This window comes from Musa acuminata, chromosome BXJ1-4 (genome assembly GCF_036884655.1).
Source record: "Musa acuminata AAA Group cultivar baxijiao chromosome BXJ1-4, Cavendish_Baxijiao_AAA, whole genome shotgun sequence".
Classification (NCBI taxonomy): Eukaryota; Viridiplantae; Streptophyta; class Magnoliopsida; order Zingiberales; family Musaceae; genus Musa; species Musa acuminata.
In genome coordinates this window covers 41,422,952-41,440,653 of record NC_088330.1, presented here as the reverse complement: position 1 = coordinate 41,440,653, position 17,702 = coordinate 41,422,952, and the positions used below count along the sequence as shown (strand labels likewise).

The 17,702-nt window shown below is 37.1% G+C and overlaps 2 protein-coding genes across 4 annotated transcripts in view; both read left to right on the top strand.

Annotated features, from left to right (window-relative positions):
* Positions 1 to 17,474, top strand: part of LOC135671208 (TATA-binding protein-associated factor BTAF1-like) — a 31,687-nt gene extending 14,213 nt beyond the window's left edge. For 2 of the 3 annotated variants that reach the window (XM_065179196.1, XM_065179207.1), the window contains 18 exons: positions 4 to 241; positions 453 to 623; positions 711 to 1,106; positions 1,227 to 1,661; positions 1,847 to 1,966; positions 2,030 to 2,512; positions 4,093 to 4,631; positions 7,315 to 7,804; positions 7,920 to 7,988; positions 9,244 to 9,348; positions 9,433 to 9,648; positions 9,731 to 9,994; positions 10,095 to 10,144; positions 11,781 to 11,890; positions 11,997 to 12,079; positions 14,616 to 14,828; positions 14,900 to 16,381; positions 16,946 to 17,474. In XM_065179196.1, coding sequence (XP_065035268.1) covers positions 4 to 241; positions 453 to 623; positions 711 to 1,106; positions 1,227 to 1,661; positions 1,847 to 1,966; positions 2,030 to 2,512; positions 4,093 to 4,631; positions 7,315 to 7,804; positions 7,920 to 7,988; positions 9,244 to 9,348; positions 9,433 to 9,648; positions 9,731 to 9,994; positions 10,095 to 10,144; positions 11,781 to 11,890; positions 11,997 to 12,079; positions 14,616 to 14,828; positions 14,900 to 15,085 — 4,168 coding nt within the window. In that variant the 3' untranslated portion in view covers positions 15,086 to 16,381; positions 16,946 to 17,474. The remainder of the gene's footprint in view (positions 1 to 3; positions 242 to 452; positions 624 to 710; positions 1,107 to 1,226; positions 1,662 to 1,846; positions 1,967 to 2,029; positions 2,513 to 4,092; positions 4,632 to 7,314; positions 7,805 to 7,919; positions 7,989 to 9,243; positions 9,349 to 9,432; positions 9,649 to 9,730; positions 9,995 to 10,094; positions 10,145 to 11,780; positions 11,891 to 11,996; positions 12,080 to 14,615; positions 14,829 to 14,899; positions 16,382 to 16,945) is intronic. The other variant, XM_065179201.1, reaches the window with a different exon arrangement.
* Positions 15,986 to 17,216, top strand: LOC135672225 (late embryogenesis abundant protein At5g17165-like). The gene is made up of 3 exons (XM_065180680.1): positions 15,986 to 16,064; positions 16,264 to 16,381; positions 16,946 to 17,216. Exons 1-3 carry the CDS (start codon positions 15,986 to 15,988, stop codon positions 17,214 to 17,216), a joined length of 468 nt encoding a protein of 155 aa, XP_065036752.1.
* Positions 17,475 to 17,702: the final 228 nt, after the last annotated feature.

Here is a 17,702-nt window from a genome sequence, read left to right as displayed (position 1 = left end):
TAGTGTGATGAATTTGTTGGCAGAGATATATTCTCAGCCAGCAATGGTTCCGAAGATGGTGGATAAGCTGAATATGGTTGGGAAGCAGGAAATTGATCTTAATGAAGTATCTCTTGAGGAGCAGGGAGATAGTACCAAGAGTAGGGAAAATCCGTATATGTTGTCCACTCTAACACCCAGGTTATGGCCATTTATGAGACACAGTATTACTTCAGTTCGTCATTCTGCCATCCGCACATTGGTACATATTTCAATTGTAGATCCCAGTTGCTTTTCAATTTTTTAAAACTGGCATACTTTGGTTGATTCGTTGATGCTCTTTCTTCCTGTCACTTTTGTGCCGGTATATAAGCATGCTGATCTCCATTATTGCCTATTTGTTTTGCCCTTTTTTTTTTTTTGCAGTAACTGGTTTCTATTTCAACTCGTTCAAGTGTCTGAATCTTATGCAGGAACGGCTACTTGAAGTTGGTTTTACGAGAAGTTCTGAGTCTATGGCAACTAGGTTTTGGCCCACTTCAGTGTTAGGTGATGCATTGCGGATAGTTTTCCAGAATATGCTGTTGGAGTCAAATGATGATATTCTTTGCTCATCAGAAAGAGTGTGGCGGCTTTTGCTTCAGGTTATTTTGTAAATAGCAATGTGTTGTATATTGGTTTGGTTGTCAGTGAACTGGTGAACCTGTAATTTGACACAAGTTTTATTTCAGTGCCCAGAGCAGGATCTTGAAGTGGCTGGAAAGTTGTACTATTTATCCTGGATCCAGGTTGCAACCACTCCATATGGCTCTGCTTTGGATGCCTCAAAATTGTTTTGGCCAGTTGCTCTTCCTCGCAAAAGCCAGTTTAGAGCTGCTAAAATGAAAGCTATTATGCTTGAAGTATCTGTTAAAGAAAATATTACGCAGGACAAAAGTTTTGATGTTTCCATAAGTGTCCCTAAGATAATTATAGGTGCAGACAGTGAAAAATCTGTGATTCATACAAGAGTTATTACAGCAACATCCTTGGGTATTTTTGCTTCTAAGATGCCTGAAGCCTCTCTGCAAGTTGTTATTGATTCACTGTGGAATGATCTTATCTCTTCTTCGGGAGTCCAAAGACAGGTAAAGGTTCATCAATTTTCCTCATCTTTGTTTCTTTTGGAGATCTCTGTAGTTGCCCTTTCCATTTTAGCTATGTTAACCCCGATGTTTGCTTTACTGAAAAGAATGCATATGTCTCAGGTGGCTTCAATGGTTTTTGTTGCTTGGTTTAAAGAGCTTAAAAGCAGGAATACAACCGAAGGAGTATTTGTTGGGCTTTTGGACAATGTGAAACAGTGGCTGCTAGATCTATTATCGTGCTCTGATCCTTCATTTCCGACTAAAGGCTCACGTGAACCTTATGCTGAACTTTCTAGGACATATACTAAGATGCGTAATGAAGCCAGTCACTTGTTCCATTTAGTTGAATCTATTGGTATATTTAAGGACTATATATCAAGCATCAAGTTCAATCTAAAATCACTAACTGTTGATGAAGCGATTAACTTTGCTTCAAATCTTTCACTACCCATTGAATCAACTGTTGTTGAAAATGTGGAAAAGCATATTGTGGATGACATAGAGTCATCAAAACAACAGCTCCTGTCAACATCAGCATACTTAAAATGTGTTCAGGTGCATGGAACAGTTTCTTTTATTCATCATTTTCTGCTCTACTTTACCTGCCATAAATTAAAAAAAATTTCATCATATAAGCTAACTATTTTAAATTTGTTGCAATCTGAATTTTAGTTCAAAAGGTGCACTGTCGTTTATGTCTTCATATCCCATGCTGTTACTTACTAAGAACCTGTTTGCAGAACAACTTGCATGTTACAGTAACGGCTTTAGTTGCTGCTGCAGTGGTCTGGATGTCAGAATTACCTTCCAAGCTTAACCCAATTATTTTGCCTTTAATGGCTGCTGTCAAAAGAGAGCAGGTTGGTACTCAAATATTATGACCAACAAGTAATATATTCTATACTAATATGAAATTTATGTAGGAGGAAATCTTACAACAAAAAGCTGCAGAAGCACTTGCCGAGTTGATTTTTCATTGTATTGGGAGAAAGCCTAGTCCAAATGACAAATTAATTAAGAACCTTTGCAGCTTGACATGTGCAGATACATCTGAGACACCCCAAGCTGCTACCATGAACTCGCTGGATGTTATTGATGATCAAAATTTGTTTTCCTTTGGAAAGGCAGCTAATGTTGAAAAGTCTAAACTTCATATGCTATCGTCTGGAGAAGACAAGTCAATTGTTGAAGGCTTTTTGAGCAGGCGTGGATCGGAAATGGCACTGAAGCATTTATGTGAAAAATTTGGAGCTTCACTGTTTGAGAAGCTTCCTAAGATCTGGGATTGCATTACTGAGGTTCTGAAACCTGCATCTCCAGGAGGAGGTCTAATTTCGACAGATGACCAGCGGATGGCAAACATTTCTAAGGATAATGATCCACAGACACTGATAAACAATATTCAGGTTTTTTCTTGTATTCTCTTTTGCATCAGACATTTATATGTTTTCTTGTATTCTCAAGCATTATTTATTGCAAATGTTAATTTTAGTATACTACATGTCAGAGAACTCAATTTGTAGAATACCACGTTTTACATATAGGGTATTACAAGTCACAGAACTTGATTATAATATATTGCATGGAGTAGATCTTTTGTCAAGAACATATTTTTTTAAAATGAAAATATTTGTGGAATAATAAATTCTATATAATTTTGTACTATTTCTTGTAATTGAGCCCTTTTTTTTGGAAAAATGTTGTCACCTTCCTTTTTTTGTTGCTCTTGCTTTTGGTTAATTGTATTTATATGCACACTCTGGTTTTATGAAGGCTTGCATCTGTGAGGCTTATATCAGCTATTGGTCTATTCTGTTTAGTACTGGCTAGTCTGTTGCACTTGGAACAACTATTTTGCCATCTTCTTTTGCTATATTGCCGTGATTGTTTATAGTCAGTTTCTTATGACATTGAGATATTTTTCTTTTCATTTGTTTGGAAAATAGCAGTGTTTGTTCGTATATTCTGAGAACAGTGTTACGGCGAGTCCTTGATGTATATTATTACATTTCTAAATGATCCATATTTTTTTAAAAATTGTAATCTTGAAAGACAGTCTGCTCTATGTACACACATCATCATTGCAGGAAAAAAATAATTTTTGTTAGAATATCCATAAATAATTCTTTTAGATCTGGGTCTGATTTGATCAATTCTGATGTTGTATTTGCATAACTTTTACTAGTGAATTTAATTTTAATTTGGTATTTGTATGACTTCAACGTATGAAATACTAATATGCACCATCAAAGTTCTAACTTGTGATGAAACATCAGCAATTTTTGTGCTCTTATTAGAGTTTTTTATTAGAGCTACCTTTATTTCTACCTTTAAAATTAGTAATTTCATGGTTCACTTTATCAGTCCATACCAGTGTATCGATCGACCGTCGGTAGGATACATACCGAACTATACCAATGTATCGACACATGGTATGATGGAGCATACCAACAAATCGATATATGCCACCCATGCCGGTCCTTTGTCGGATCGATATGTATCGTCTGTACATGGCTGTATGCCACGATATGATGAACCTTGAGAAATTTGACCACATAGTTCCTTGTAAATTTGTTGGCTAGACCTTTTATGATTGCAAATGCTATTTCGTATATGGTAATTGAATGTTTGGTGTGGGCACCAGAGTGATTCTGACTATTAGATGGCTGCAACGTAATTGTTTATGTTAATGTTGTGTGTGTGCAATTTTCTGTTTTCTTCTTGTTTTTCTGAACGACCCTTTTCTTAAAACTCTTATGAGTAGTGCAACTTTTTTTATTTTGCAACTACTGACATTAGATGCTATCATAGTTGCCCAATGGGTGACGAAGAGCAGGTGCCGCTGCTCCTGGGTTGCCATAGATGTACTCTTAAATAAGGAAAAAATCTAAGACTTTGTATATTATTAATCTCACATCTATTAAACGATGTACAGTTAGACATGTTCTCCATGTATAGTCTGTTTACATTTGCTTCTTTTATGTAGTTGATCCGCTCTATTGCACCTGTGTTGAACGACTTATTAAGACCTCAGTTGCTCACTCTACTTCCGAGCATTCTTTGGTGTGTCTGCCACCATCATGTTGCTGTAAGATTAGCTGCTTCACGATGTATCACCTCCATGGCAAAGTCAATGGAAAGTAGTGTGATGGGAGCTGTCATTGAGAATGTCATTCCCATGCTGTCAGATTCAACATCTGTCCATGCAAGACAGGGAGCTGGAATGCTTGTGCATTTGCTTGTTCAGGGTTTGGGTGTGGCGTTGGTACCTTATGCTCCTTTGCTTGTGGTTCCTCTTTTGCGGTGTATGGGTGATTGCGATCATGCTGTCAGACAGACTGTAACACATAGCTTTGCTGCCCTTGTACCTCTACTTCCATTAGCTAGAGGACTCCCTTCGCCAGTTGGACTAAGTGAGAGTTTATCAAGGAATGCAGAAGATGCACAGTTTTTAGAACAGCTTCTTGACAATTCTCATATTGATGATTACAAACTCCCAATTGATCTCAGTGTATCAATAAGGAGGTCTGTATCTTTACTTCTGTTTGTTCTCTATAGAGCCTTATACATGTTACTTGTAAAAAACTAGCTAATGTTGCATCAGCCATACATATTGCAAGTTGTTTCAGATCATACATGTTACTGTTAAATAAACTAGCTAATATTGCATCATCCATATATTACCAGTTATTTCAAATCATACAAGATTCTAGTCCAGTGACTTAAAACCCACATGATATGGATATATAGTTTGGAGTTTGAGGCTAGTGTTTGCTGTACCTTGCTTGTCGCATATTTGGTGCTTAGAATGGGCCAGAAAACCTAAAATAAATATTTATTAGATGCACTCTACATCTGCAGCTTAGTATGGTATTCCAACTCAAGGAGCATATGCATGCATGTGCCATATATACATTTGTCTGTTCATGGTTTGTGTAGGATTGGTACCCTATGCTTCTTTACTTGTGGTTCAACTCTATCACAGCAGTTAGAGAGTGTGCATGCAAGACATGCAAACGCTTTGTTATATGCTTCAAAGAACCAACATCAGTCATTAGAGTAAATGCAAGTAGTCATTTCACTTGAGAGTTTCCAATTTCATGATAAATGTTTATATGCAACCTTGAAAGCAAGAAATAGGAAATTAGAAGGGAAAATGAGAGAAACAATAAATAATTTTAAATTGTTTGTGTCAAAAGGGTGGAGGTGAACTGAACCACAAACTGAAATAGATTATATTTAAACAGGGTGCTCCTACAATTTAACTAACAACAGTCACGAGTGAAATAAAATGTCACATAGTATGCCAAGATAGTTGCTTCATGAGAATAAAAAAATTCACCTTTTTATAAGCTATACTCTGTGTATTCTTTTAAATGGTAGTATTTTTTACTGTAGCTATTGTCTAGAAATTTATTATTTTAAATGTATCATGATATTCATAAGTCACCATGGGGTCCCCCATTTGAAATGCTTTAAACTAAATTGTTGGTTCTTAAACATCAGTAATATGTTACTCTAGTTGTTCAATTGACCATGCTATGTTGTTGAAGTTCTTAAGGACCAATTTATTTGTTCATAAACATCAATAGAATATTTGAGTTGTGTAATAACTCAAGCAACATGGGTCCTTAAATAGTTCTTTTAAATTTGTGAGATGTGACTAGAACACTCATCAAATTGTTATGACCAAGAATCCATCTTATAAGTGCTTTACCGATGCATTCTTTAGAACTATCTTTTCTTATTCAGTTAATGCTGTTATCATGTATTGTGGAATTTTTTGGATGGTTATAACATAATTTACAATGGATAATTATATCTATCTGCTCATTTCCACTTTATAAAGTGGTTACTTTTAACTGATGAGGTAGTTTGTACTTTGTTATGGCATTTAATTGCCCAGGTTCGTGAGGTTTCTTAACTCAAAAAAGCTCACTTTTCATACTAACATTATTTCAACCTTTGATGGGTAGTATGTTCATTTCAATTTGTTCTTTAGTTAGTTTGTTCTTTTGCAACCTGAGCACCAGTGTTCGAGTTATGGATCTGGCTGTCTTCTTGTAGGGGAAGGTTGGGTACATTGGCCCTCTCTAGGTGGGAGTCATGTACACTAGGGAGCCTATCTTATGGATCCTGATGTGGTTGATACATGACTATATGTTGGGAATATGTCTTCTATCTATTTATACATCTTCTCGTATTTTTTTTGACCAGTTATCTTCTCGTTTCTCATCAGTGAAGTCTAAGTCACAAATTTATCTAATTGAAGCATCAAGCTGCTGTTAACTGTTTTCTTGTGTTTGCATTGTAGTTCTAGCTCAATGCAATGCTCCATTTCAGAAACCTTGGGCCTTGACATTGTTGCAAGTTTGGATTTTTCATGTAATGATGAGCTTAATAGAAGGAGAAAGCCAAGCAAGATATCATATAAATACAAAGAAAATCTATTATATATAATAATAATCCATTATAATTAATGATGTGACACTGAAGCACTTATTTCATCAACTGTCTTACCTGAACTGAGCTCCTGTAGGTCCTATGTCTACCATCTCATGCTTCCATTTCACTTTAGGTTCGTTTTTATTTATAAGTCAAGCTACATAATTAGATGGAAGATGGGTAAGAAAGAAGGCGTGGCTTAGAATATTTTATTTTTAAGGCCTTTCAATCAATTATTATCTAAAACTATGGAATTTTGAGTTATAGTTAGTTTTGTAAGTTGCATATATTATAATTTGCTGAATAGGGAGGATTGCATTATGGCTTGGCTGAATATACTTCGGAAGCCTATAAAGTAGAGACTCCTGCATGCTGGTAACTTACATGATATTTTACTTCTTGGAGGAAGGAGGATGGTTTGCCCATCAGGCCCTCTACTTAAATATTTGGAAAAATCATTTTGGATGATAAAAAATGAAAATGGTGATCTGTTGAAAATGCAATATCCATATCCTATTCATTTATTGTTTTGATTTTGAAGTCACATTATTTTAGTTTTGCTATTTGAAGGAGGATGGTTTTGCCCATCTTGCCCTTAAAGATTTGGAAAAATCTTTTTGGATGGTAAAAAATGAAAATGGTGATCTGTTGAAAATGTAATATCCATATTCTATTCATTTCTTGTTTTGATTTTGAAGTCACATTATTTTAGTTTTGCTATTTGTCTTGCCATTAGCTATCATTTGTGACTGGTTAAGTGCAGGTACCAACAAGAAGGGATCAACTGGTTAGCTTTCTTAAAACGGTTCAAGCTGCATGGAATTCTTTGTGATGACATGGGGCTAGGTAAAACACTTCAGGCATCAGCAATAGTAGCTTCTGATATTGTGGAACGACGTGCTTCCATTGATTGCAAGGACCTTCAATCTCTGATTATCTGCCCGTCCACGTTAGTTGGACACTGGGCGTATGAGATAGAAAAATATATTGACAATTCTATTATGATTACTCTTCAATATGTTGGTTCTACTCAAGCAAGGATGTTGCTTCGTGGTCAGTTTGATAGGTGCAATGTGATCATAACATCATATGATATTGTTCGTAAAGATATTGATATCCTTGGAAAACTTGCATGGAATTATTGTATTCTGGATGAGGGACATATAATTAAGAATTCAAAATCTAAAATAACAAATGCTGTGAAACAGTTGAAAGCTGAGCACCGTCTTATCTTGAGTGGTACTCCTATCCAGGTAAGCTCGTTGATGTCAGCTTGAGTTTTTGTTTCTTTAAAGAACTTGCTAGAAAATATTTACCTCAGAACTTTTACTTATAATTGAATGTATATTTCTTTTCTGGACTATGCAGAATAATGTCTTAGAGCTTTGGTCTCTCTTTGACTTCTTAATGCCTGGGTTTCTTGGGACAGAGAGACAGGTTTGTTTTTAATTTTGGCATGGAAATTATTCTTTGCAACAACGGTATGCCTGTCTTGTTTAATTTCTTGTTTTTTATCGAAAAATAATGGATCAGGTTTATCCCTCACTGGGGGAATTAAACCACCTCCACAATGATTTGGCGACAAGAACCTCTTCAACTGGAAGAGGCTAACCAAACATTAGGATAAGTCCTAGTTGATAGTAGGGTTTTGATTACTGTCTGATACCAGTTTCAGTTATCTATATGCTCCGGTTCTGTTTTGAATGGTATTTGAAACCTTTTTATGATGTTTTGTTTCATTGCATGATATACTAGAGATGCACTGAACCTTTGACGGATACGAGACGATAAGAGCAGCTTGATTCATGTGTTGTTTTTGTCGTTAATTTGAAACCTTTTTATGATGATTGTTTCATTGCATGATATACTTGAGATGCATTGAACGTTCCAACGGATATGAAACAACAAGAGCAGCTTGATTCATGTGTTGTTTATGTTATTAGTTTTATGGTCCTTAATGACAATGCCATCTGCCTTTTTCACCCAAATCACAAATTTTAGTCTCTGGACAAAATGATTTTAAGTCTGGTGATCAAGGGCTTGGAGCCTTGGACCATCGTAAAACCTGTAGGTTTTGCTGTGTCTTCTTGTCATTTTTTGAGTCCAGCTGAATAATTTTTGTTCCTTAAAGACTACTAGCTAGTATTTACTGGCTACCTGCCACCTGATCTTCTATCTTTATGGTTTCATTTGTTGCATTAAATTTCACTCTTCGATAGCATTGAAATCACCATTGCCTTCTCTTCAAATTTGTTCTCAAAATGAAACCATAATGGGCACTAGTGTGGCTTTTAGGTTCTTTATCTAGCAAAAGTCAGTCTTTTTTCTCTACCATACCTTGAAATTGGTTCATTAATTGACTGCATCACAATCCTAACCACTTGGTATGGTTTACGAAAATTAGACCTGGCTTGATCAGTCTTCATCAAAACTAATGATCAGATGATCTATAATTACTAGGAGAAAGTAAGGGGCAACCACCCAAATTCAGATGGAATTTGACCTGGTTATTCAGATGGAATTTTCTACTTACACAAATGGAAAAACTGATAATTTGCTTACTACTTCTATATTGCTATGTTGTAACTTCTTCCCATTCTGTATGACAAAATCAATGTTGACAGCATTCACTAGTTACTTTTGCTAAATAGAGTTACTTTAGTGGTCACTAATCATGAGATGGCATATACAGTTCCAAACGACCTATGGGAAACCATTGTTGGCTGCAAAAGATCCAAAATGTTCTGCTAAGGATGCTGAAGCAGGAGCTCTTGCCATGGAAGCTTTGCATAAGCAGGTCAATCCTAGCTACTAATATAATTCTGGTATAGAGGCATCTATTAATCATATATATGTCATTTGTGATGTTTTGGCATTATAGGTTATGCCATTCCTCCTCCGTCGAACTAAAGATGAAGTCTTACATGATCTTCCAGAGAAAATTGTTCAGGATAGATACTGTGATCTGAGTCCTGTTCAACTAAAACTGTATGAACATTTTTCTTTTTCAAATGCTAAAAAGGAAATATCATGTTTGGTCAAAGAACATGAGTCTGCAGAAACTACAGCTTCAAAAGCAACTTCTCATGTCTTTCAGGTACTGTAGTTGGAATTTTTTGGTGATTAAACCTTAATGCTATTATTTTATTTAATGTTGAATACTTAATTCTTACATGCAGGCAATGCAGTATCTGCTAAAACTTTGTAGTCACCCATTGCTTGCCATTGGTGAAAAACCACACGACTTTTTTGTGTCTCTTCTATCGGAGGTTATTCCTGGCTGTACAGATTTTCGTCGTGAGCTCCATGAACTTCACCATTCACCTAAATTGGTTGCTCTTCAAGAGATACTTGAAGAGTGTGGAATAGGATTAGATGCATCAAGTTGTGATGATGCCCTAACAGTTGGACAGCATCGAGTTCTAATTTTTGCTCAACACAAGGTAATTTTTATTTTCCAAATAACTTTGGGATTTCTTCACATTTTTGTCTGATAATTTATCTTGCTTTTGTTCTTTATTTACTAAATCATGTTACCTGCAGTCTTTTCTGGATATCATTGAGAAGGATCTTTTTCGGTCCCACATGAAGAGGTGAGTTTGGTTTAAAAATCTTATTGATTTGCTACCTAAGTGTGGATATTCTGGATTTGCAATACTATTTCAATCAATACTTGAGTGATATTGTGGCCATGGTTAGTTGGCAGACATACATGTTGAGATTTTTCATATAATTCTTGGCCTTTTACTTCATATAGCTTTTTACGGCAAGTAAAACAAGAATGGCCTGTATATGAGGCTCTTATTAATACAGGAACCAGGAGGGTTTACGCTATACACCTTTGCCTCTGCAAGAATATATTTTATTTTTATGATTTAAACCTCAGTCACCTTGGTCAAAACAAAGTCCACCCTTGAGTCATGCTATAATTTTAGCTACAGATATGCATATCTCAAATGTGCTTAAATTGTTCTAAATTATTCTGATGCATCTTGATTTATTGCTTCTGTAATGTACTAAATCTTGGATGGTTCTAAATCTAGTGCGTCATTCCTCGTGTCGTCGGTCCAATACCCAGGGTTTATACATGGTTATAGACGATGGAGAGGAATCTGTAGAACCAAAATGCCTCCTTTTTGTGCTTGATAAACCTGGGTTGAGAAGCAGTCCTGGAAGAGGAAAGGCTGCACTTTAAATTGTGATGCATCTGAATTTAATGCTTCTGTTTATGTCATGTAAATGTTCAGTTGTGTGCTTAAAAGACAAACATGCTATCGGGGTGAATTGCTATCTTAGTTTGCAAGAAAAGTATTTCTGGTAGAAGATTAGATATAATTTCCGTAATGACTCATCAGACTAAAAGATGGATAAGCATGTAGGAAGGGATGCTGTCTGTGGTACTATGATTTTAGAGTTTACATTTGCTAATCCTGTTATTTGACTGCTTGAACAGTAAAGTGTGACCTAACAATCTGTATTAAAGGATCAATCATCTTCCTGTTCTTGTCGGTGGCTAGAACAAGAGATTTGATGCTTAGCATGCACTATCACCGAGATATGATCTTTTTTTTAATTGAAACTATTTGCATGTTACAGTAAGTTGTATTTATTTACTCTGACATTGACAGTAATTAATTTCTTTTACTGATGTATGGTTAGGTAATAATTCCTCTGAATAAATATAGAATCATAAATAATCCTTTTTTTTATATTTACATTGCCTATCATGTAGTAATTTGTTGCTACCAAATCATGGGTTAAAATCTGGTTGAACTGTTAATGGCTTTGAACTCATCCTAGATCTATTTCTTATACAGTACACATCTTTATCAAAATTCAAACCAAGTACAGGTTTTAATAAAATAATGGCAAAATTCTTGAGATGATATTGGAGCAAGTATCTAGAGAAAAACACCAATTCTATATGTGGTTTCTAACGAAGCCCATTTGCACATGAACTGGGTGCTTTTTTTATCATAAAGATTGATATATCCGTTTGCATTTTTCCCTTGTGCATTATTTATATTTTAGTTTGTGCTCTTTTTGGCATGTTACTTTTCCATCTGAGATATATAATCTAAGTCGAGATAATGCAGGGACGTGGTTATCATTGATGATATAGTAGTGTGATATTTTGAATTGTTATTTATGGTTTTATATGATTGGTGCTTCAACTTTGATATTGTGTTCCTAATCTTGACAAGCATGCATGATTGTTTTATGCAACAGCGTGACATACTTGCGGCTAGATGGCTCTGTTGAACCAGAAAAGCGATATGAAATTGTAAAAGCATTCAACTCCGATCCAACAATTGATGTTCTGCTGCTTACCACTCATGGTAAGTATGCTCATGATATGCTAGCTTCTCTCGTTTACCAGTCTTTTGCGGCTAGATGGCTCTGCTTACCACTCGCTTGGAAGTTACTGATTTGTGTTATTTGCAGTTGGTGGACTTGGATTGAATCTTACATCAGCTGATACACTGGTTTTTGTGGAGCATGACTGGAACCCTATGAAGGATCTCCAGGTTATTTACTTGCATATCTGCATAGAGTTGGATGTGTTTTCTTTACTATATTCATTTGCCTGTAGATTGCTGGATGTTTCTACTGTTGTAATAATCCTGCTGTTTTTCTTGTTGTTATATTGCTTTTGTTTCTCTGTGCATCATATTAAACATTACTTAATCATAACAAATTAATCTTCCCGAGAGTGTTAACTACTGTTCTTTTACTCCTGTTGTTATTTTGAACAGTTTTTCGTTGATTTACTTGAGAGTGTTCACTTGCATTAGTAGATATCTTGTTTCTGGAGTTAGGAACAAAAATAACGGTTGTGCGGATCATGCTTCAACTGCATGAAGTTATGCCTTCATTGTCAAGCATATAACAATACTTTTTTTATCTGTTGTTTTCATGTTAGATTCTTCTTGAATTTACTTTGTCATTTTTTAGCTGCCCTTTCTTTTGCAATCTTTTAATTCTGGCATCTATATATGTAGTAAAAACCAGGCAGTGTCCCGGTAGTTGAAGGTTCAGAATTTTTTTACTGTTCTTGAGCATTGATGGTAAGATGGTTGTTGCCCAAAAAACTCATGGTTCAAAGTTAGAACAAAACAAATTTGCATGATTTTCAGGTGTTTGGGCTGAAAAGGGTATTTATTTATCTTGTCTATTAACTTCAATTTATCATTCTAAACTGTATTGTTTGTAGTGCTAACAATCAAGGGATCCACTAGATTTGTATCTATCATCTGTTTTATCAGGTACATTACATGTATTCTGCTCAAGAATTAAGTTGATATTTCTGAATTTACACACTGCTATTTAAAATTAATTCACGACTTACATTACATGCTTCCTGGAAAAATGCCCATAGTAGATATTTGTTTCCCTTTGGGCTCTGCGTAGATCCCTTGGTGATGTTTGTCCTTCATTTAAGTGGCAAAAGAACCAACATGGGGCCTTGATTCTTTTTTAAAGAACTTGTCCTTCATTTGATTGATGATGTTTGGCATCATTTTGTCTTCTGTTTCTTCTATTTTGGCCTTCCTGGCTCCTGTTATCACCCTGCTGCCTCGGGCCACATGCAAAGGAGCAATAAAAGAAGTTTGATGAACATTAGCAATGAGATTAGAAGCTTAATGGTCAATTATTTGGTCAACCTAGTCTGCTTATGTTGGCATTAGTAATATACAAACACCTTAATATTCTTAGGAATAGCACAACTTAGGTTCTGCCAAACATGTCTCGATTGTGATTCGTTTAGTTATGGAAATGATAAGATATATTAAGATAATTGCTATTTTCAAATGACTCGTGGATGAAATGTGTGTTTTGAGTGTGCCAGGTGTTTCTGAATACTAACTTGGTAACTGTACAGAATGGCAAAATTTGGTACTTAACTGTTTTGAGTGTGTTTTTCTTGTTGTTATATTGCTTTTGTTTCTCTGTGCATCATATTAAACATTACTTAATCATAACAAATTAATCTTCCCGAGAGTGTTCATTACTGTGCGGATCATGCTTTTCTTGAGCATTGATGGTAAGATGATTGTCGCCCAAAAAACTCATGGTTCAAAGTTAGAACAAAACAAATTTGCATGATTTTCAGGTGTTTGGGCTGAAAAGGGTATTTATTTATCTTGTCTATTAACTTCAATTTATCATTCTAAACTGTATTGTTTGTAGTGCTAACAATCAAGGGATCCACTAGATTTGTATCTATCATCTGTTTTATCAGGCACATTACATGTATTCTGCTCAAGAATTAAGTTGATATTTCTGAATTTACACACTGCTATTTAAAATTAATTCACGACTTACATTACATGCTTCCTGGAAAAATGCCCATAGTAGATATTTGTTTCCCTTTGGGCTCTGCGTAGATCCCTTTTACATTATATTGCGCACTCGACAAATTTCTGTACAAAACGTGTAAAATACAAGATGAAAGATGTGAATGAGGGGAGTTAAGTGGCAAAAGAACCAACATGGGGCCTTAAAAGAAGTTCGATGAACATTAGCAATGAGATCAGAAGCTTAATGGTCAATTATTTGGTCAACCTAGTCTGCTTATGTTGGCATTAGTAATATACAAACACCTTAATATTCTTAGGAATAGCACAACTTAGGTTCTGCCAAACATGTCTCGTTTGTGATTCATTTCGTTATGGAAATGATAAGATATATTAAGATAATTGCTATTTTCAAATGACTCGAGGATGAAATGTATGTTTTGAGTGTGCCAGGTGTTTCTGAATACTGACTGGTCTTTGTGATAGTGCTAGAAGTGATGCTTTACTTGGTAACTGCACAGAATGGCAAAGTTTGGTCCTGAACTGCATTGACTTTTGCTAAAATTTTATCTAATTGATCCTCAAGAAATCCGTGACTTGTTATGGATGTGCATCGAAGAATGCAATTTCTGTTATATCTTTCTACACGAGAAGCTGAATATTTCTTGAATTTTCTGCATGCACACATTTTGTCACCATTCATATCTCAGTTCATATTATAAGCATATTTACTTTCACTCGGTTGCTAATTTGTTTTGATATGTAGGCAATGGACAGAGCACACAGGTTGGGCCAGCGTAAAGTTGTTAATGTCCATCGACTGATCATGCGTGGCACTTTAGAAGAGAAAGTCATGAGCCTGCAGAAGTTTAAAGTTACAGTTGCTAATGCTGTTATAAATGCAGAGAATGCGAGTCTGAAAACCATGAACACAGACCAGTTGCTTGATCTTTTTGCTTCTTCACCAACAATCCAAATGGTGACGTCACTCGCCATTCACACTTAGGTTATAAGATGCAAAGATGCGTGTTATTATGTGTCTGAAAAAAGAAAACTGTGATACAGGGAACTTCGGCTTCAAACAGCTCTGCTGGCAACACGGACAAAGATCCAAAGTCAGCGGTCACCGGGAGAGGGTTGAAAGCCATTCTCAATGGACTTGGGGAGTTATGGGATCAATCACAGTATGAAAATGAATACAATTTAAACCAGTTCTTGGAAAAGCTCAATGGCTGAGTCTTGAAGGCTACTACTGCAATGTACAGTGCAAATTAGAAGATTCTGTCGGCCCCAATTTTGGATGTGTCGTTCGTCCCCCAAACCCCCATGAAATTTTTTTTTCTCTTCTTTTGTTCGTTGTACATGATCATCATTAAATCATGGAACCACTAACCTTTAGGTGATCCAAATTTTTAGAAGGATAGGCTAGATCACCCACGCCAAGATGGGCATTTCGAATATGTAAATTTCAGCTGTACCACTTCTTATCTAGTTAAAGTAGCTGTGCCCAAATTGTTTGCCTCCGTTTCATTCTTTGTTGCAGGCCGCCGCCTGGTGCAATCCCATTTCTGTTATATGAGCTACAAGAGAGTAGGGAAGTTAGTCCAAGTTCTTCACCCGTCTTTATACAAGGCATCAAGCCTGCAACGTGCAAAACAGGCTTAGGTTGATGAGCAGCAGCCAACGGTGGCCAGGTATGTTTTTTGTTTTTTGTTTTTTTCATATGTACGGTCAGAAAGGAAAATGACTCGATTTAGAATATTACTTTCAGAAGACTAAGGAGTTTGTCTATTAGTGGATCACCCGATTGCTTTTCTAAGAAGCCAATATTAGTTTATATTAAGTGCTTCTCTCTAAGAAGTCATGCCTTCCTATATTGCTTGCTAACCCCTCAACCGTTTTACAGAAAAGTGGCTGTAAGTTAGTCTTTCTGGTTAATATAAAACAAAGAAATGTATACGGGTTCTCTTGTTCTAGTATACTCCTGTCATATATTATGCACCACGCATGGATTCTTTATTTGAGTCGATTGCATGAATCACAAATTCTTCAAACATGAAAGGATATGTGCGCAGATAAATGGATAAATTCATAGACCGTTGAAAGTTCGCTGGCGGGCTTCAAATTTTTCCGGCAATGTCTATTTTCTCATGTGAACTTGTTCTCTTCTACTGGGCCCCCAACTACGTAGGTGCTGAGGAGGCTGCCGCTGGTGGTAGTTTACTAGACGTTAGGTGATGTCGTCCATAGCAAGAAACTGAGGTAGGTCGTTACTGGGTGGGGGCCCTCCATGTGGCATGTTATATGTGCGAGGAAGAGGTGGGAGCACCGAAGCGAGATTTCTTTCCCCTGGCGGCCCTCTCTCTCCTCTTTTCTCTCCTTTTTCTTGTCTTCCTCTCTTCTTTGTATGGCAGCCAATGGTCGTGCGCTCGCTTCAGGCTTCGGGAAGCGATTCGTCAACCAGATCTGGGCCGCACGAGATCCCGCGGAGCGCGTCGCCGCCGTCGCCTCGCTGCCATCGCTTTCTTACAGGTAGTCGCCTGTCTACCTCTTCTTTCTCATGCCGGTTTTGCGAGTCTTTTTTATCTACTGTTGCTCGTCCGCCGAAATGGGCTCATTTGCCGCTCTCGATTTTTTTCGTTCGAGGTAAGCTACCTTCTTCGCGTTCCGTCGAGAATGAGATTTTGGCGTCCAAATATATCATTAAATATTTTCCTTATATTTATTTTTATTCCATCCAGTAATCATGAAAATCCAGTTTTGTTCCAATATATAGTCTATTTACTATCTCCGGAGATCAGAAGTAAACATTCTTGTCTGGGTTGATCGGAAGCTTTGCTGCAAGGCAGGCTTATTAGACAGGCTGGAGAAGTACTCCCCGCATTCACCTTATTCGCGCCGTACACGTGCGGTTCGGTGCCAATAGCATATCCGTTTGCTGTAGCACGTGACCCTTTTGGCGCTGCCTCCCGAGTTTTATTCGTTGGCTTTCACGACAATAAATAAAAGAATCGAATATTTCCGTGTGTTCGGTGAGGCAGCAAACACGATGGTTCCACTTGACGCGTGTCCTTTCCGCTTTTATATTTCGTGCAGCGAGAGGAGAGTGCACGTATCGTCGTCGTACGATAAGAACGTGGAGGAGCTGGAGGAGGCGCGCGTGCCGGACCATGTGATCGACGCCAAGTCCGACAAGTACTGGGGACCCCACCCCACCACCGGCGTCTTCGGCCCCGCCGACGAGAGCGGCGCCTCCGTTAACGGCGGCGGAAAGGCAGCGACTGCCCCTGTAAGCGGCCCGTCCGCCCTGGACCAAACCGTGTGGTTTCGTCCCCTAGAGGACGTCGACAAGCCACCCAACGCCTGAACACGGCCGGCACACCGGGCCAGCCGCCGCCGTGGGAATAAATAGCAGCAATAGTTAGCATTATTATTGTTGCTGCCACCAGCGAGTAATAAGCAGCAGTATGTGTGTCTTTGGATTGCATGTACGGGAATCCATTTGCCGCTTCTCAGTTTGGCTTTCGATTTCATCGGTATGGCGTCCTATTGGAGAGAGGATAGCGATGTCAATGGCTTTAGAGTGCTGCATTAATGTCACGTATTGCTTCCGAGTCTTTTGTTGCGGCTTTTTGTTTGGGTGTTCCGTAGATTCTTTACGGTGTCCTCCTCATCACCTCGAGACGTTACGGAAATATAACCAGAAACAATAAACATATAAAAAATATATTCTTTTTTTTTGGATAATTCCTCATAACAAGCAATAAAATCAGAAATCAAATTTAAAATTCAATATGCAGTCCAATATTCCTAATTTGTTGGCTTCCCTATTTTGGGGATTCTATGGCGGCTT

Bases quoted from the DNA above. Each gene is read 5' to 3' on its own strand.
- LOC135672225 (XM_065180680.1), top strand. From the start codon at position 15,986: ATGTCTATTTTCTCATGTGAACTTGTTCTCTTCTACTGGGCCCCCAAC. The intron at 16,065-16,263 runs GTAGTTTACTAG...TTTGTATGGCAG, and splicing joins TGAGGAGGCTGCCGCTGGTG to CCAATGGTCGTGCGCTCGCT. The intron at 16,382-16,945 runs GTAGTCGCCTGT...TATTTCGTGCAG, and splicing joins CTGCCATCGCTTTCTTACAG to CGAGAGGAGAGTGCACGTAT.